Source organism: Episyrphus balteatus, chromosome 1 (assembly GCF_945859705.1).
Source record: "Episyrphus balteatus chromosome 1, idEpiBalt1.1, whole genome shotgun sequence".
Classification (NCBI taxonomy): Eukaryota; Metazoa; Arthropoda; class Insecta; order Diptera; family Syrphidae; genus Episyrphus; species Episyrphus balteatus.
This window is the reverse complement of record NC_079134.1, coordinates 137,430,432-137,447,357: the sequence shown is the minus strand read 5'-3', so window position 1 is coordinate 137,447,357 and position 16,926 is coordinate 137,430,432. Positions and strand designations below refer to the sequence as shown.

The following is a 16,926-nucleotide window of genomic DNA, read 5'->3' as shown; positions in this document are numbered from 1 at the left end:
ATATAGTACCTATATCGCAAGTAAAAATAGTGTTAGTCTTGACAGGCAAACTATGATTTGTATTGAAAAAACAAACTCTCTTCAATTCAGCATTTAAATTATACTGACGTTACAACTTACTGCAGAGTTTCAATGATACTCCCTGTTGATTTGGAATTCATATGTAGAGATAGTAAGGTAGAAATTGTGGCCAGTAATCCATTTAACACATGGACGCGTCTGCCCATTTGATTTGTGACTTTTTAAAGGGTCATTAAACAACCAGACATATAAATTGATTTAAATGAATTTCTTATAAATCAACAGCCCTCTTTTTATAGAGCATAGGTTGTGATGGAGATCTATTAAAAAGTAACCATAACACGAGTTAAGGCCATTTTTTTTGCATTATGAAAAGTTTTTTTTGGAATATCGTCTGGCCACCTTTGACGCATGTGATCTCCTTTTGTCCAATTTGTAACGGTTTTGAACAAGCAATGCCTAGACCTATACATAAGGTTATTTTAAAAGTGTTTTTTATTGAAGATCATTATAATAAAGATGTTAACCGGACAACTCTACCATCCAAATTGAAAATATTGCTCTATAAATGTTTCCTTCTTTTCTAAAGAATCTTGAAAGACCCCTGAATTCTTATGTACTCGTTCATTTCCCTCGATGTCACTGTGGTACCTGGTCTGGTACTCATATTCGACAAGTTCATCTTGCCACTACTGGGACAATTTTATCCTAATTCATGGCCTTATAGTGGCCTGTGTAGTTTTGAATTACCAACTTTCTGATTACTAGTGCCTCTGCATAAATAAAACATTATCGAAATTAGGTGAACAGCACAAATAAACTTTGCAACTATAGTTTTAAGGTATCTTGACAAGAAAGTGTTGGATAGTGTGCAAATAACTATTCCATTTATTTATTTCCAAAACTTCCAGATTTATACAGTTTTAAAACTAAAATGGACTTCAGTTTTTGCAAGTCCACAAAAATATCTTGTCGATTTCATAAGTATCTACCTAACGTTTCTAATAGATGCTATACTAACATCGTTAGTTTCTGATAAATCTTGCCAAATAAGAAAAAAAAAAAAAAAAATAATTCAATTTATAAGTTCAAGTGACCTCAACTCCAAAAATTTATAAAGCGTTTCGCCCAGGTACGACAGTGGGCTCATCAGTTAGATCTGTCGTACCCTTACTAAGATGCCTTATTTTGGTCGATGTTTACCGACACTATATAAAACTCACAGAATGAATATACTGTGAATTTTAATATTCTAAGGGAATTTGTTTAGATTCAGACACCTAGAAAATGTATGCCCGTGGTCAGGCTGATATTATTTTAGTTATTTTTTCTTCGTTAAAAAAAAAAAATAATTTAATGAAAATCGAATTGGAACTTCTCGATAAGAGATTCTTCTTCTCTAGTCAGATTAGAGTTTAATCCACCAGTAGATACTGGTCTACTAAGCTTTGAAAAAACCTGATGCATTTCTTCTTGATCTCCTTATCATAATGCAAAATGTGCCGGGAAATTCTTCGTCAGTCTGAAGAACACCAAAATAGCACCCACCAGTTGCTATTCCAAACAGAAACCAGCGCAAATTATAAACATCTTTTTCAATTTACAAGAAACATCTCAACCCAACGCTGATTTCAATCGAGAGCGAAAAATAATTCAATACAAGATTTTTTCCAAGATTAAACAGAACACGTCTTCTTGATAGAAAAAAGAATATTTTAACAAAATCTACTTTTAGTTAGTTTTTTTATTTTTTATAAAATTTTAATTTTTTTCAAAACGCAAATCATATTCCTATATCATAGAAACAATTATTCATACGTTTTCAACTCGTCTACTTCTTGGCGGCTTGTCCGACCTTAGCCTTCTTGGTACCACGGACCTTCTTCATCCTGTTTCTGCGTTCCTTACGTTGCTTGCGGGTCTGCTTCTTCTGTTCGAAGAGACCGTGACGAGCCAGACGATGCTTGGGTTCGAATTTCTTGGCAAAGTCCAAGGTATCGTAGATCAGACCGAATCCGGTGGAACGACCGCCTCCGAAGTTGGTGCGGAAACCGAAGACGAAACACACGTCTGGGGTAACTTTGTACATGCTAGCGAGCTTCTCGCGGATGTCCTTCTTGTTGACGGACGCTAATCCGGGATGGAGAACATCGCAAACCATTTGTTTCCTGCAGAGCAGGCGGTTTGTCATGAATTTTCGGGTACGAATTGTGGCTGTTGTTCCAGACATTTTGAAGGATCTGTTGAGGGAATTGGAATTATTGTTTAGTGAATTTGCTTTAAATTGAAGATTGTTTTGAAAAACTCAAAAAATATTCTGAAATAATCAAAAAAATGCACTCATGTAGAGATAATACACTACAAACATAACCTAGAAAGTAATTTTTAGCACACGTGTGTATTTTCATGGAATTTTGGCAAAACTTCATTCACTTGATAATTTTTTAAATAGAGATAGATGAAAGCATATTTTTTGAGTTGTTTAAACATTTTTGAAAGTTATTTTACCTGTTAAAATACTAAAAAAGTACCTAAACACGTCTTTAGTGCGAGCACAATTTTTAGAGAAAGAAAGATGGCTTCCATGATTTTTTTTGTCATGTACGTCAAGTTGGCTACACTGGAAACGAGTCTCGATTGGAAAAGTCATATTCGGGATGTGTTGGATAGGTATGGTTTATTGAAAGAGTTCAATTCACAATGGAAGGGTTTGTATGTTTTCACGTTGACTAAGAATAACTTCGAAATTCATGCAGACTTGATGCCTAGTAGGCAGATCGAGCTTAAATTTTAGCTTTCATATAAAATTTTCTGAAAAATTTAGCCAAGCTACAAATTTATTTTAGAGTTACTCTCAGGTTAAGCTAGAAAATCACAGATTCAATTCCAACTGTACATTTTTTATCTGTCACAGATGTCACGAGAAAATTAGTTACAATTCTGGTGCACAGAAAGTTTTTCATCAATATTTTTGCTCTGGTGGAGACGGACTAAAAATTTCGTTTCTCATCGTTGTTTTTACATTTTATAACGGTAATATTAAAAAAAGCTCAGGCTTTTATACATATGTAAGAATAGTCAAATCCATGCTTTAAGGATGCAGCTTATCCGCCAAAACTAAATTCCTCAATATTTTTAGAGCCACTCTATTAACGGTAGGTACCTCCCAAGTAACCATTTTACTTGCATAAGGTCCATTTTGTTCGATTCGACAAGCTATAGTTTGTATATGTTTAGTTTAAGGCTTACTTACGCAAATCATCCATTTTGGAAAAAAAGGAGGTCTCCTTAAGGCTATCTCGAAGTGTTTAGAAGACGCCTTGTAAATATAATGTAATTTTCTTTCACTCTATTAAGGAGTACTCTAAATTTTTACTCCTTTTTCTGGAGTGAAAGAACATAATGAGAGTAATTTTTTTTGAAGTGAAAACTTCTTTAGTATCGTAGTGATTTGAAACAAGATGAAACGAAAACGCGACACGACTTCAACTTGTTATAACTTTTTTGTTTTAATAGATAGATAAATGAAATTTGTAATGTAGATAGGTAATTAAATAAACTATAAATTTCAATTAATTTCATATTAAAAATTCTGAGATAACGGTAAAAAGATGTTCTTTTTCTACACACGTTATATCTTTTGATCTAGTGCTCATACAAACTTTATTTAACTTTAATACGCATGCTGATAACATAACCTTTTATTTGATATATAAAACATAACGGTACGTGCTCTACAAGTTACACAATCTTAAATTGAAAAAATTGAAAAATACCTCAAAACACCTGAAGATCTGTTGCCGATGACCAGCCACCATTGTAGAAAGTACTGTAATCTAAGTTTGAAATTTCGACATGGTTGGCTTTAAGAAATTCTTACTTTTTTTGCAGGCATCGCATCGTAGGAATACGATTGAAGCGTCTTATTCGAGGTGAAATAATAAGCTTTCAGATTTTTTATTGGTGTCATTTAAAAAAAATGGATTTAATGGTGTTAGAAGAGAAAAAAGATTGATTTTTTTGCTTTTTTTAGACAAGCCATATAAATATTTTGAACTGAAACATAAGCTTTCAGATGATTTAAAATTCATTATAAGTTGTCATAGCAAAAATGGATTTAAAGGTGATAAAAGTTATGATTTTTTAAGGTTTCACTTCTACCACGTGTGAATTGCACATATGATTTTTTTTTTGTAATTGTGTGTGTGACAAGGCAAAAATGGATAATTTCCATGAAAAAAATAGTGATAACAGGCCTAAGGAAAAATTTTATGAATTGAAAAAAAAAAAATTTAATATTAATAACATATGAAGCATAATAAGCGTTCGTTGATAAGTCTGCTTCTACACGAAGACGCAAGGCGCAGGAATTGTCTTCAAATTTCCTTTTGATTTTCGTTTCGGTGCGTCGCTCGCTTCTACACGTAGTTTTTTTTTGAAGACGCAAATTTGACAGCTATTTTCTTTGGTTATATTTTGTTCTTGTTTTCGTATGATGACTTCTACAGGAAGACGTAGACGCACAAGATGCACATAATGAACAAGGGAGAGAGAAAGATCGATTTCCCCTTTGCTCTTATATGCATCTTGTGCGTCTACGTCTTCGTGTAGAAGCAGACTTATGTATTTTAATTCTAAAAAAAAAAAAACACCAAAATGTACAAAAAACAAACAACTCCAGTGGTGTCTATGTGCAACGAAAACTTTTGAATAAATTAAAAACGTTACTATACACGCAAATGATACACAACCGACGAAGAAGACTGCGCGACCGACGAAATAAAATAAAACAGAACAGCAAAAAAAAGAACAAGATCAAAGAGAAACGTCAAAAAGAGTGACAAAATTTTTTACCGGAGACTCACGGTAGAAAATCTTCCTTCCCTTTTTTTCGAACTTTATTTCTCTCTTCCTCTTATGTGCGTCTCGCGCTTTGCGTCTTCGGGCCTTACCAATAATGAATCGCTAAACACACGTTTAAGTATCGTCGGGTTTAATTTTACCGTGGCGTTAAATTGGGTGTATACTAATAATCAAAATAAACACGCGTTTAACTAATTGTGCTTCTATTACCAAATCTATTACATTTGTTGTCAAAATGACATAATTGAAGTGACATTTTTTGCACGTAATGTAATAATGAACAAAAATATAACTACAAAATACCTACATACATTCATATATTTTTATTTTGGTTGTAAAAGTTAAAAAATGGAGCCAAAGCAAGGAGGCCAAAATTACATAAAAAAAATGTTCATCTATCTTGAAGTACGACGATAGACTGACTCAAAACAATGGTGTAGTTGTGGCTGTAGCTTGTAGTACTGCCAAAATTTTACTGAGGGAAACAACAACAAAAGTTGGCAGCATCTGATCAAAAAGTTGAGAATTATTCAACTTGCGCTACAAGCTACAGCTACAGCTACACCATTGTGTTCAGGGGGCTAGTTTTCTTTTTCAGCCTTTTCTGAAAGTAATGAATATTTATTAATAAAAAAGATAAATATTTATAAACAAATAAATTTTTCCATTTACTTATTTAATAAATTGCAGCCAATATTATTAATTTTTCTCAACAGCTTGTTGAGTTGACAAATGTTTTTTTTTTTTGCTGACAAATGACAGTACAAACCGTGCGTTTACATTTAACCGCGCGTTTATAGTTCAGTTTCCCAACTATAAAATTAACGTGGCGTTAACCTTTAACCTGACTATTAAATTGGTTATTGGTATGGAGAAATATTTAACGCTCAGTTAAATATTTAACTGAGCTTTAAATTTGATTATTGGTAAGGCCCTTCGTGTAGAAGCGCACTTAGTTTTACTTTTGGTATATTTGTTCATTACGCTTCTGATCGGGGTTTTCAGCCTAATTGACACACACCCTTAGTTTGATAATTGTAAAATAAAAATATCCCATCAACGCAGAAAAAAAAATTGGGATTTTTTTGCTATATGGCATAGGATTTTTTTTGTTATTGATGAAGAACACTGGCTGAAAATTTTTTTATTCGGTTTTCAATTTCATTTTGGAAAAAGTGAAGAATTAACGAAAAAAATGGATGAAATATATCTAGCGCAATATAATACAATAGAAAATATATTCATAATGGTTGTTTTTGTTAATAACAAAAGAGTTTGAAAAAAAAAAACTTTTCGCATTTTCACTTTTCAAACAAAATTTTAAAATGTCAAACTTCAAATTCATAAGTGTGTGTGCAAATCGGTGTAAATCTGACTAAAAATGTGGAGTAAATCCGGGGTACTCCGTAGTACTAAAATTACTCCGGAGTAATTTTTTTTTTACACTTTTGTGTCAAAGAACACAAAACCTTCAAAAGTGCAAAAATAAGTACTAAAAGGGTACTCTCATTGGAGTGAAAGAAAACGACATAAGTTAACGAAGACCTTTATAAGACCTATTTGAACTGTTCTAAAGAAGCCTTGTATTTTCAAGTGACAGAAGGCTTTCATAAAGACCTGTTCCAAGATGTTCTTGTAAGTATGCAATGTTTTCATATCATAAGTATGCAATGTAAGTATGGAAAGTTTCTATCCTGCGATATGCAATCGCAATGTTTGTAACGCATTAGAAAAAATATTGCATTTTTATGTGAGGTTTCAATTAGCTCCCAAAACGCGTCCGAAACGCGTCCGAAACGCGTCCGAAACGCGTCCGAAACGCGTCCGAAACGCGTCCAAAACGCGTCCAAAACGCGTTCAAAACGCGTCCGAAACGCGTCAAAAACGCATCCGAAACGCGTCAAAAACGTGTCAAAAACGCGTCCAAAACGCGTCCGAAATAAATGCGTCCAAAATGCGTGAAGGGGGACGTGTTGACGTTTGTTCCTAGAAAATGTAAAAGTGGCACGTGATTGGGCACAACACTGCACAGTGGTACCGGTTTCTAAGAAGGGCGGACATAGGGGATTATGGTTAGGATAGCAACAAAATATACTTGAATTTGTGAGAATATATTTTTTTAGCAATAAAAAAGAATAATTCCAATGAAAAACTATTGATTTATAAAGAAATCTTGTATATATTTAATAACAAAATGTAAAAAGGTTATCAAACAAATGATAATTTATTTTTTAAAATTATTTATTTGGTTTTTTTTTTTTCAATTTCAGTCATAATTTGTATGTTACATTTCAGATTTAAAGCTTGTTTAATATTATATATTTTTATAAAAATATGTACAAAAACTTGAGGAAAACATAAAAACTTAAAAAAAATATTTAAAAAAAGTTTTAAATATGAGAAATATGGGTAAAATTGAAACAGTGAGTGTGAAAGAGTCAGTCGTAGCCCGTCGCACTTATTCGCAGACAGATTCAATTGTTTAAGAAACTACACATGCTAGAGAAAATTTATGTATATGAATCATGTATTTATATTGATGACAACATAGTTAAAAGTTTCGTTAAAGTGAGAAGAAAAACAAAAGTATGGAATTTGGACCTGTCCTTTTCTAGTCTGTTTCTTATTGAAAATTTTAAATAAAATAGAATTGTAAACTCTTTAAATATAGCTAACCTTCAACTTTAAGTTCCATAACAAAAAAAAAACTTTAAAAATAATTTTAACCGAAAAATACACTTTAAATTTTAAGTTGATTCGGGACCAAAAATAAAGCATTGAAACCAGACTTTCGTTCCGTTATTTTCTCAAAATTTCTGTTATGCCATCTTAAAAATAGGCTTTTTATAACAAATATAACAATGACGTCATTGTATTGACATCGATATTTCGGTCTATGGCCTACTACGGAACCACTGTGCACTGTAACCACCGCATGTGATTTTTCAATCGATTGGAAAATCACTGTGTAGCCAGGCACTAAGAGCTTTAAGTAGATTTGAAATTTTTGGATTGGAAAAACATATAATCTGAAATTTATACTACTTGCTTTTCGGTATAATTAAAAATTAAAATTTAGTAAAGAAAATTTGAGATATTTCAGAAAATAGAATTTATTTCAAACTATATAAAATTATTTTTTTGCATCATTCTTTTTTGGTGGTAAAATTCACTAAAGATGTTGTTTCTTGCCTTTGAAGAACGAATTTTACATTTTATCTCATAGTTTTACATTAAACAAATTTGTATGAAAAAAAATTAAAACTTTGAGCAACCCAGTCATACATTTTATTTTTTTATGATGACAATAGCTTAGCTGCGTTCCTTTGGTAATATTTATCTACTGCTTGGTACTTAAAGCTGCTTTGAACTACTTTTTCGATAAAGCAAAAGTAGTTCAGAGTAGTTTTAAGTACTAAGCAGTAGATAAATGTTCCCAAAGAAATGCAGGTAATGGTACAGGTTTTGATTTTTTTTTTGATTTTGTGGGGGCCCCTATTTTGCGATCACAAATAACTATTTTAATAGTTAAAACTGACTATTAAAATAGTAAACGTCAACAAAAATTTCGATTGACTGTTAAAATACTTACAAATTACTATTTTTAGCTATTTAAAATAAACTACTCAAAACAAAATAGGGCCCACTTGGTTTTTTGTGCCTCATCTGAAAAATATTAGTGTTTATAATTTTTTTTTTGGTAATTATGTTAAAGCGTCATATTAAATAATAATGTACACATTTTTAACACTGAAAAAAATTCTTTAATCAAATTACACAGAAAAAACATTTTATAGGTAAACTTACAAAAAAATAAAGAAACAGAAAAATTTACATTTCATTATTTTGTTGTTATGATTTAGAGTTGATTTCTTTTGCTTAGTAGCGGATAGGGCCTCCTCTACTCCGTATGCACTGTATAAGCCTATCTGGTATGCTCTAGATAAGATGCTTCACGTTTTGTTCGGGTATGCGCTCCCAACAGGCTTTTAACGCGTTTATGAGCTCCTGTTTAGTGTTGACGCTGCTGTGGTTTTCTTTGAGGCTTCTTTTTAACTGGTCCCATAAATGCTCAATGGGATTGAGATCTGGGCTTTTTGCTGGCCACGGCAAAAGTGAAATATTGGCGTCAGAAAGAGCTGCTTGGGTGATACGGGCCGTATGTGGGCGAGCATTGTCTTGCATAAGAACAAACCCGTCACCAACTCTTTGTGAAAATGGGATCACAACAGGTCGTATTACCATCTCAATGTAACTGGCGGCGGTAACGGTGCCTTCATCCAAAATTATCAGCTCTGTTCTGCCTAGCAAACTTATTCCAGCCCATACCATAACACTGGGCCCTCCAAATCGGTCACTTCCGTGAATACACGGTTCGCTAAAACGTTCACCTGGGCTTCTCCATACGCGTACTCGTTTATCATGTTTATATGTTGGTTTACACAAAAAATGTTTATGAAGCCTATTATTTAACTGTATGCTGGATGTACTGAAAAGTGTAGGTACAAACTCGATAGTCACGTTGAATCGTTTCGAGCCAGTTTTTCAATAGTCAGATAAACCTCAGAGCTTATTCCTAGGAATAAAAGTTTTTTTTTATATTGACATTTATTCCTCTGATAGTCTAACTGACGATTGAAAAATCAGGGCTTAATAAAATATTGGTTTTAATTAGTAAAAAAAAAATGTTTGAATTATTATTATAAACTTAAGTACCTTATATTTTTAACTTTGACCTTTTATGCATTCACATTCACACAGAACACGTGAGTTTTTACCATTTAATAAGATACAAATAGATTTCTTTTGAATTAAATAATTCTCAGAATATTACATATAAAAGGATTTTGTTTTCTTTTGTGATTTTTAATTCATGTATTTATATTAATTCTTATAAATAAAGAAATCTTTGAAATGGTTTAATTCAACACAACCATGATTTTTATCTCAAAAGATTTTTTTATAAGTCATTTTTGTGCATTTTGTCTAAATTAACGATATTAGAGGCTATAAGAAAAAAAGTAGCGTACCCCACCTTTTTCAAAGTTTTTTTTTTCATAAAAATGGGTCCCTTAATATACTTTTATACGAAAATAGATTTATGAAGCTGAATACACTCAAAACTAGATGGAACTCAAAAAAGTGTTGTTTAAAAAAACACCCGTTTTTTATCTTTCGTAGTTCAAAACTGAATTTTATAGCTTACGCCACTATTTATTGCTCTCATAGCAGGGGCGTGGGATTACACACCATTGGGACAAGAGGGCGTTGTGCCCCGGGGCCCCCGATACGCCAAGGCCTTGACTGGAGACAATGCAGAGAAGGGAAAATATTATAAAAGTAACGAAGCAAAAAAAAAAATTGGTAGTCACCCACATAATATTTCATTAAAAAAAAAAAAAGAAATTTTACCTCAGGCGTCCCAAAAAAAAAATTATATATTGTCTTAGGGCCCAAAAAAATGTGACTTGAATAATTTTAGTGACCAACAAATGATACATCAGGTGCACAAAAACAAAAGTAGGGTGTAAACGTACTTTTTTCCTTGATCTTATTTTCTATATCAAAGGGGCCCCCAAATATCAAAGGATCACCAAAATGTAGTCTTGCCCGGGGCCAAGGCAACTCAACGTACGCCTCTGCTCATAGTCTCATTTGACAAACAATATCTTTGAAACCATTAGACCTATAGGTAAAATAGTACCAAAAGTCAGTACTATCAGATTTTCCTCTACAAAATCCACTAGACTACTGAGCTATAAAATTTTTAGAAAACAACATAAAAACAATTTCTTAAGTTTATCTCAATTTGCTATACAATTTATTTTCTTCTCGTTTCTTTTGAACTTGTGTCGCTATTCTATAGAACAAATATCCAAATAAAATTAAACCCAATATAACGAATAATAAAATAACAACAATATCTCCAAAATAAAGTTCATAAGACGAAATTTCAGCACCAACAATTCTCAAATGTGATGAATCTTTGAATTTTAAAATATGTTCAATCCAAAAAGTCGATGCTTGGACAGAACCTAAAGGTCTGTCTCTAAATTTCGAAGAAATTTCTCGTGCTTTGGTTAGAAATGACGGGTCTGTTGTTAGTTTTTCAAGACTCCAAGCAAGTGAAGATTCGGTGAGATTAGTAAAGTCTAATTTAATTCCGATTCCTAGTTTTTCGACAATTCGAAGATTGATATGCTGTGGAAAATAAGATATTGTTAAAAAATGTTCTTGACACACATAACATCTCAATATACTCACTTGATCGCGAAAAACTGGTATTCCCAGTATTGGAACACTTCTCAATATCGCTTCTTGCAATCCCAAAAGTCCTCCACTTGTCATGAAAAACGTTACATGAGGATGTGCCAGGACATCACTGGATATAACAATATTCTGTAGAAGTAGATTTTTAGGTTGATTGTCTACTTTTTTCAAATCACAATGCCAAAGAACTTTTTCTTTCAATTTTCCAATGACTGCTACTATTGCATTCAACTTGTCACTGTCGAGATCTGAGCACTTTAGAACAGTTCCCAAACTAAAGTATATGGCTCCCTCGCGAGCATCATCCAGGAATCTTTTAATATTCCACTGAATTTCTTGGGTCGGTTTGATGTGTGTTCCTCCAACAGGAATGATATTTGGTACAGATGGTCTGGGAGTTAAAAGTGGGGCATAGTTGTTAAGTAGAGTTATTGAAGTTCGACTTAAAAGGTTAGAAACTGGAGATAGTGTTCCTCGTCCAAGTCCTGAAAAGTGTTTTTTTGCTACTTCATCTTGAGAGATTAGATCCTTGTGTCTTTGGCTTCTTCGCTCTGTACATTCAAATATATTTGAAACCCTCTGCGAAAATGATTTATCTTGAGAATAGGTTTCATAGTCGATTGGTGAACATGCACTTGGAACTGCAGATTCTACCAGCGAAGTCATATAATTCTCAAAATTAGATGACGCTAGTGCAATAACTGGTACTTCAAAAATTTGTCCGATCATAAAAAGAGCCTCTGTGTGGAATAAATCTACGATAATGAGATCGTATTTGAAATTTTCTTTGGATCGTAAAATTTCTTGAACTTTTGATTGTTGAAGAAAAAAATCCACTAACTCCGCACCAGTTTTTCTTACAGCCTTGTGTAAGCTATTTGGTGATGAACGCGATGCTTCAAACATATTTTTTACTCCAAGATCATTTTGAACTTTAAAAAAAAGTAGAGTATTAGTTAATAGTTTGGAGGGTTTAAAAGTTATGAGGGCTTTCTTTCTTACCGTTTGTCCAAAAATCATACATTGGAACAATTATTTCTTCATAATTATCTAGTTTTTCTCCTAATCTAAAGCTACTTATTGATGTTATCTGTAAATAAAAAAAATAATATTATTTTAATATTGATGATAAATGTAAAACAAAACTTACATTATGATTATTTTTGGCAAGTCTGGTCATCACTGGTTGAATTGAGTTAAAATGGCTTTGACTAGGATATGGAAATAGGCCCAAAATGTTGGCTCCATTTACTTTAAAAGCTAAAAGGCCCAAATAAAATCCAAGTACTAAAAACGACCTCATGTTTTCTAAATAAAAAAGAAAGAGCAAACAACACAAAAATAAAATAGTAAAAATTACAATTTTCATCATTCTTTAAAATGCTCTTCTTATAATATTTAAAAAAAAAATGTAATAAGATATTCTGTTGTTTTGGAAAAAGTTTGTCTTTCTGAATCTATTTCCCAGCTTAATTCTAAGCCACTGAATCGAATTGGCTTATAGTCCCGTAACCTAGGAAGATTGAGCCTCAAATGCGGTAGTTCTGTTTCAGAGCTTACTACATGAGCGATCTTAAAAATCAATAGTTGATAGTTGAGTCTAATTGAACGTTGGGTAGTTCTAGTTATGGTCTAAATAGTGCAAATATTAAACAAAGTACCTCGATAAGTTCAACAGACAATGTTTTTCAATGTTTTAAATCGTTGATTTAGCTGTGCGAACTCATATTTATCTGTAAACAAAAACTTGTTTTAAGACTTTGCTGAAAAGATATCGGCTTCGGAGCAGCTATAAGGAAAAGAAAAAAAAAATGTTTGGTTGGAAATATCTCAAGAACCAACCCTTCAAGAAAGTTTTAGTTTTCAGTTATGAATAGAGCCTAGAGAGACCTTTTATTTGATGTCTCACTCGATAGATTTGGAGAAAATTTTTAAAAATTGGTTTTTTTTTGGCAAGGGGTTAACCTTGATTTTTTCTCAAAAATCTGAAAAAAATAAATTTGATATTTTTTACCGGAATGGATAGTCCTGTTCACTGTGAGCTTGTATCTGTTGACCAAAAGTTGTTTCCAGATTTTGGTCAAAAATTTGGTGGGAAATATCTCAGGAACTAGACCTCCAAGACTGTTTTAGTTTTCAGTTATGAATAGAGATTAGAGAGACCTTTCTTTTGATGTCTCACTCGATGAATTTGGAGAAAATTTTTAAAAATTGAGTTTTTTTTGGCAAGAGGTTAACCTTGATTTTTTCTCAAAAATCTGAAAAAAATAAATTTGATATTTTTTACCGGAATGGATAGTCCTGTTCACTGTGAGCTTGTATCTGTTGACCAAAAGTTGTTTCCAGATTTTGGTCAAAAATTTGGTGGGAAATATCTCAGGAACTAGACCTCCAAGACTGTTTTAGTTTTCAGTTATGAATAGAGATTAGAGAGACTTTTCTTTTGATGTCTCACTCGATGAATTTGGAGAAAATTTTTAAAAATTGAGTTTTTTTTGGCAAGAGGTTAACCTTGATTTTTTCTCAAAAATCTGAAAAAAATAAATTTGATATTTTTTACCGGAATGGATAGTCCTGTTCACTGTGAGCTTGTATCTGTTGACCAAAAGTTGTTTCCAGACTTTGGTCAAAAGATATCGGCTTCGGAGTATTAGAAAAAGAAAGAAAAAAAATGTTTGGTTGGAAATATCTCAGGAACCTCCAAGACTGTTTTAGTTTTCAGTTATGAATAGAGATTAGAGAGACCTTTCTTTTGATGTCTCACTCGATGAATTTGGAGAAAATTTTTAAAAATTGAGTTTTTTTTGGCAAGAGGTTAACCTTGATTTTTTCTCAAAAATCTGAAAAAAATAAATTTGATATTTTTTACCGGAATGGATAGTCCTGTTCACTGTGAGCTTGTAACTGTTGACCAAAAGTTGTTTCCAGATTTTGGTCAAAAATTTGGTGGGAAATATCTCAGGAACTAGACCTCCAAGACTGTTTTAGTTTTCAGTTATGAATAGAGATTAGAGAGACCTTTCTTTTGATGTCTCACTCGATGAATTTGGAGAAAATTTTTAAAAATTGAGTTTTTTTTGGCAAGGGGTTAACCTTGATTTTTTCTCAAAAATCTGAAAAAAATTAAATTTGATATTTTTTACCGGAATGGATAGGCCTGTTCACTGTGAGCTTGTAACTGTTGACCAAAAGTTGTTTCCAGATTTTGGTCAAAAATTTGGTGGGAAATATCTCAGGAACTAGACCTCCAAGACTGTTTTAGTTTTCAGTTATGAATAGAGATTAGAGAGACCTTTCTTTTGATGTCTCACTCGATGAATTTGGAGAAAATTTTTAAAAATTGAGTTTTTTTTGGCAAGAGGTTAACCTTGATTTTTTCTCAAAAATCTGAAAAAAATAAATTTGATATTTTTTACCGGAATGGATAGTCCTGTTCACTGTGAGCTTGTATCTGTTGACCAAAAGTTGTTTCCAGACTTTGGTCAAAAGATATCGGCTTCGGAGTATTAGAAAAAGAAAGAAAAAAAAATGTTTGGTTGGAAATATCTCAGGAACCTCCAAGACTGTTTTAGTTTTCAGTTATGAATAGAGATTAGAGAGACCTTTCTTTTGATGTCTCACTCGATGAATTTGGAGAAAATATTTAAAAATTGAGTTTTTTTTGGCAAGAGGTTAACCTTGATTTTTTCTCAAAAATCTGAAAAAAATAAATTTGATATTTTTTACCGGAATGGATAGTCCTGTTCACTGTGAGCTTGTATCTGTTGACCAAAAGTTGTTTCCAGACTTTGGTCAAAAGATATCGGCTTCGGAGTATTAGAAAAAGAAAGAAAAAAAATGTTTGGTTGGAAATATCTCAGGAACCTCCAAGACTGTTTTAGTTTTCAGTTATGAATAGAGATTAGAGAGACCTTTCTTTTGATGTCTCACTCGATGAATTTGGAGAAAATTTTTAAAAATTGAGTTTTTTTTTGGCAAGAGGTTAACCTTGATTTTTTCTCAAAAATCTGAAAAAAATAAATTTGATATTTTTTACCGGAATGGATAGTCCTGTTCACTGTGAGCTTGTATCTGTTGACCAAAAGTTGTTTCCAGACTTTGGTCAAAAGATATCGGCTTCGGAGTATTAGAAAAAGAAAGAAAAAAAAAATGTTTGGTTGGAAATATCTCAGGAACCTCCAAGGCTTTTTGGAGGCTTTTTGCTGATGTAACTGATGTAGTAATTTGTGAAAAAGGCCCTTGATTTTTGGTACAATTATTTCTGTGGTAATATGATAGAGTAGCTTATGTGGACATAAAAAATCTAAAAAACAGTACATTTTTAAGATTTTTAACTTTAATTAAACTTAATGTTTTCTCTACGTTGTTGTATGCGTGAATTAATGCCTAATTTCTGTAATTTTGTTTTTATTTCAAAGCTTATACTTAATGAAAAAATAAAGATAAGAAACAATTTTTGTGTCCCGGACGCTTAATCGCGATTTTATATCCCGACAATTACATTATGGAATCTACTTATTTTATGATTTAAATGCTGCCATTTTTTTTTAATTAAAATTTTTCCACATGAAAATAAGATGATTTTCCGCTTAAATTAAGTGGATTTTTTTTTAATTTACGCATTCAAGAAATTAAGAAGATTTGTCGGATTAATTTAAAACGGAGGTCATTTTGGTAAAAAACATGCGGAGATCCGCTGGTTTTTAGGTCGCCTCGTATTATTTTTTTTGTAGAAGCACATTCATATTCGTATTGAAAGATCCGTACTATTATTCATAATAAACGATACGGCAAACCAACAAGCCTTCAAACGCACATGTGCAGTGCCTTATTCACAAAAACAAATTCACTTTTTTCGGAATGACATATTTTTCGAGATTTTTATTTAGTTATTCTCTTCATGAACAAAAGAAAATAAATACGCCCATGTACCACATGAGAACACTTAAACAATTTCAAGATCTTAACATTTTTTAAAATTAATACAAAATGTGACCACAGAATCAAAACATTGACCTATGTTTGATAAACAATTTCATTTCGTAAGATGGACCGGAACTTATTCACTCTCAATCTTATCACGATTTGCTTGCTATGTGATGCGATTCGATTATTTTTATTTTATTTTTTTTTTCACTTTGAATTGCATTAATTTTATTTATATTAATCTCATAAATTCACATGGTTTCATTGCAAAAAAAACTCAAATAAACAATAATTTGTATTGTACCTAAATAAATTTTTGTTTTCGTATCTATGGAACCAACATTAATCACACTTCCAGGCTGTTTCTAATTTAAGATCGTGTCAGCTCATACACCACCGCCTGTAATTTCAATCTTTAGACTACTGAAACTAAAGCAATGTGATAGATCCACACTGCGAAGGCAAACGATCATACAGGCAAATATGCTGCGCAAAGCAAAACAAAATTCTGGATTCTGGAATATTGTTTGTGTGTGTATATGACTTTTAGAATGTAAGCATTTTCAAAATGTATTTACAAAAAAATGTGCTAGTTAATTAAAAGAGAACGAGCAGGTTCAGATTTTAGTGAAATAACCTACATTTTATGATATTACTAGCTGACCCGTGGAGCGCATGGACAACAATGCTCCGGCCCGGAAAGTTTTCGACTCCAACCCAGAGGGATGGCGCAGTAGAGGAAGACCTCGTCTGAGGTGGCGCAACCAAGTGGAAGGGGACCTCAATCAACTTGGCGTGCGCAACTGGAAGCAGCGAGCTAGGGATAGAGCTGGCTGGCGAAGCTTG

At 32.4% G+C, this 16,926-nt stretch overlaps 2 protein-coding genes across 2 annotated transcripts; both read right to left on the bottom strand.

The window, feature by feature from the left end:
- Positions 1 to 1,734: 1,734 nt before the first annotated feature.
- Positions 1,735 to 2,662, bottom strand: LOC129921004 (40S ribosomal protein S24). Its single transcript, XM_056002601.1, has 2 exons — positions 2,530 to 2,662; positions 1,735 to 2,261 (listed from the first exon to the last, which is right to left on the bottom strand). The coding sequence occupies exon 2, from the start codon at positions 2,249 to 2,251 to the stop codon at positions 1,853 to 1,855; it is 399 nt and encodes a 132-aa protein (XP_055858576.1). The 5' UTR covers positions 2,252 to 2,261; positions 2,530 to 2,662; the 3' UTR covers positions 1,735 to 1,852.
- An 8,006-nt stretch (positions 2,663 to 10,668) lies between these two features.
- Positions 10,669 to 16,510, bottom strand: LOC129921000 (UDP-glycosyltransferase UGT5). The gene is made up of 5 exons (XM_056002597.1): positions 16,395 to 16,510; positions 12,305 to 12,468; positions 12,157 to 12,244; positions 11,149 to 12,086; positions 10,669 to 11,085 (listed from the first exon to the last, which is right to left on the bottom strand). Exons 2-5 carry the CDS (start codon positions 12,455 to 12,457, stop codon positions 10,684 to 10,686), a joined length of 1,581 nt encoding a protein of 526 aa, XP_055858572.1. The 5' UTR covers positions 12,458 to 12,468; positions 16,395 to 16,510; the 3' UTR covers positions 10,669 to 10,683.
- Between the last annotated feature and the right edge of the window lie 416 nt (positions 16,511 to 16,926).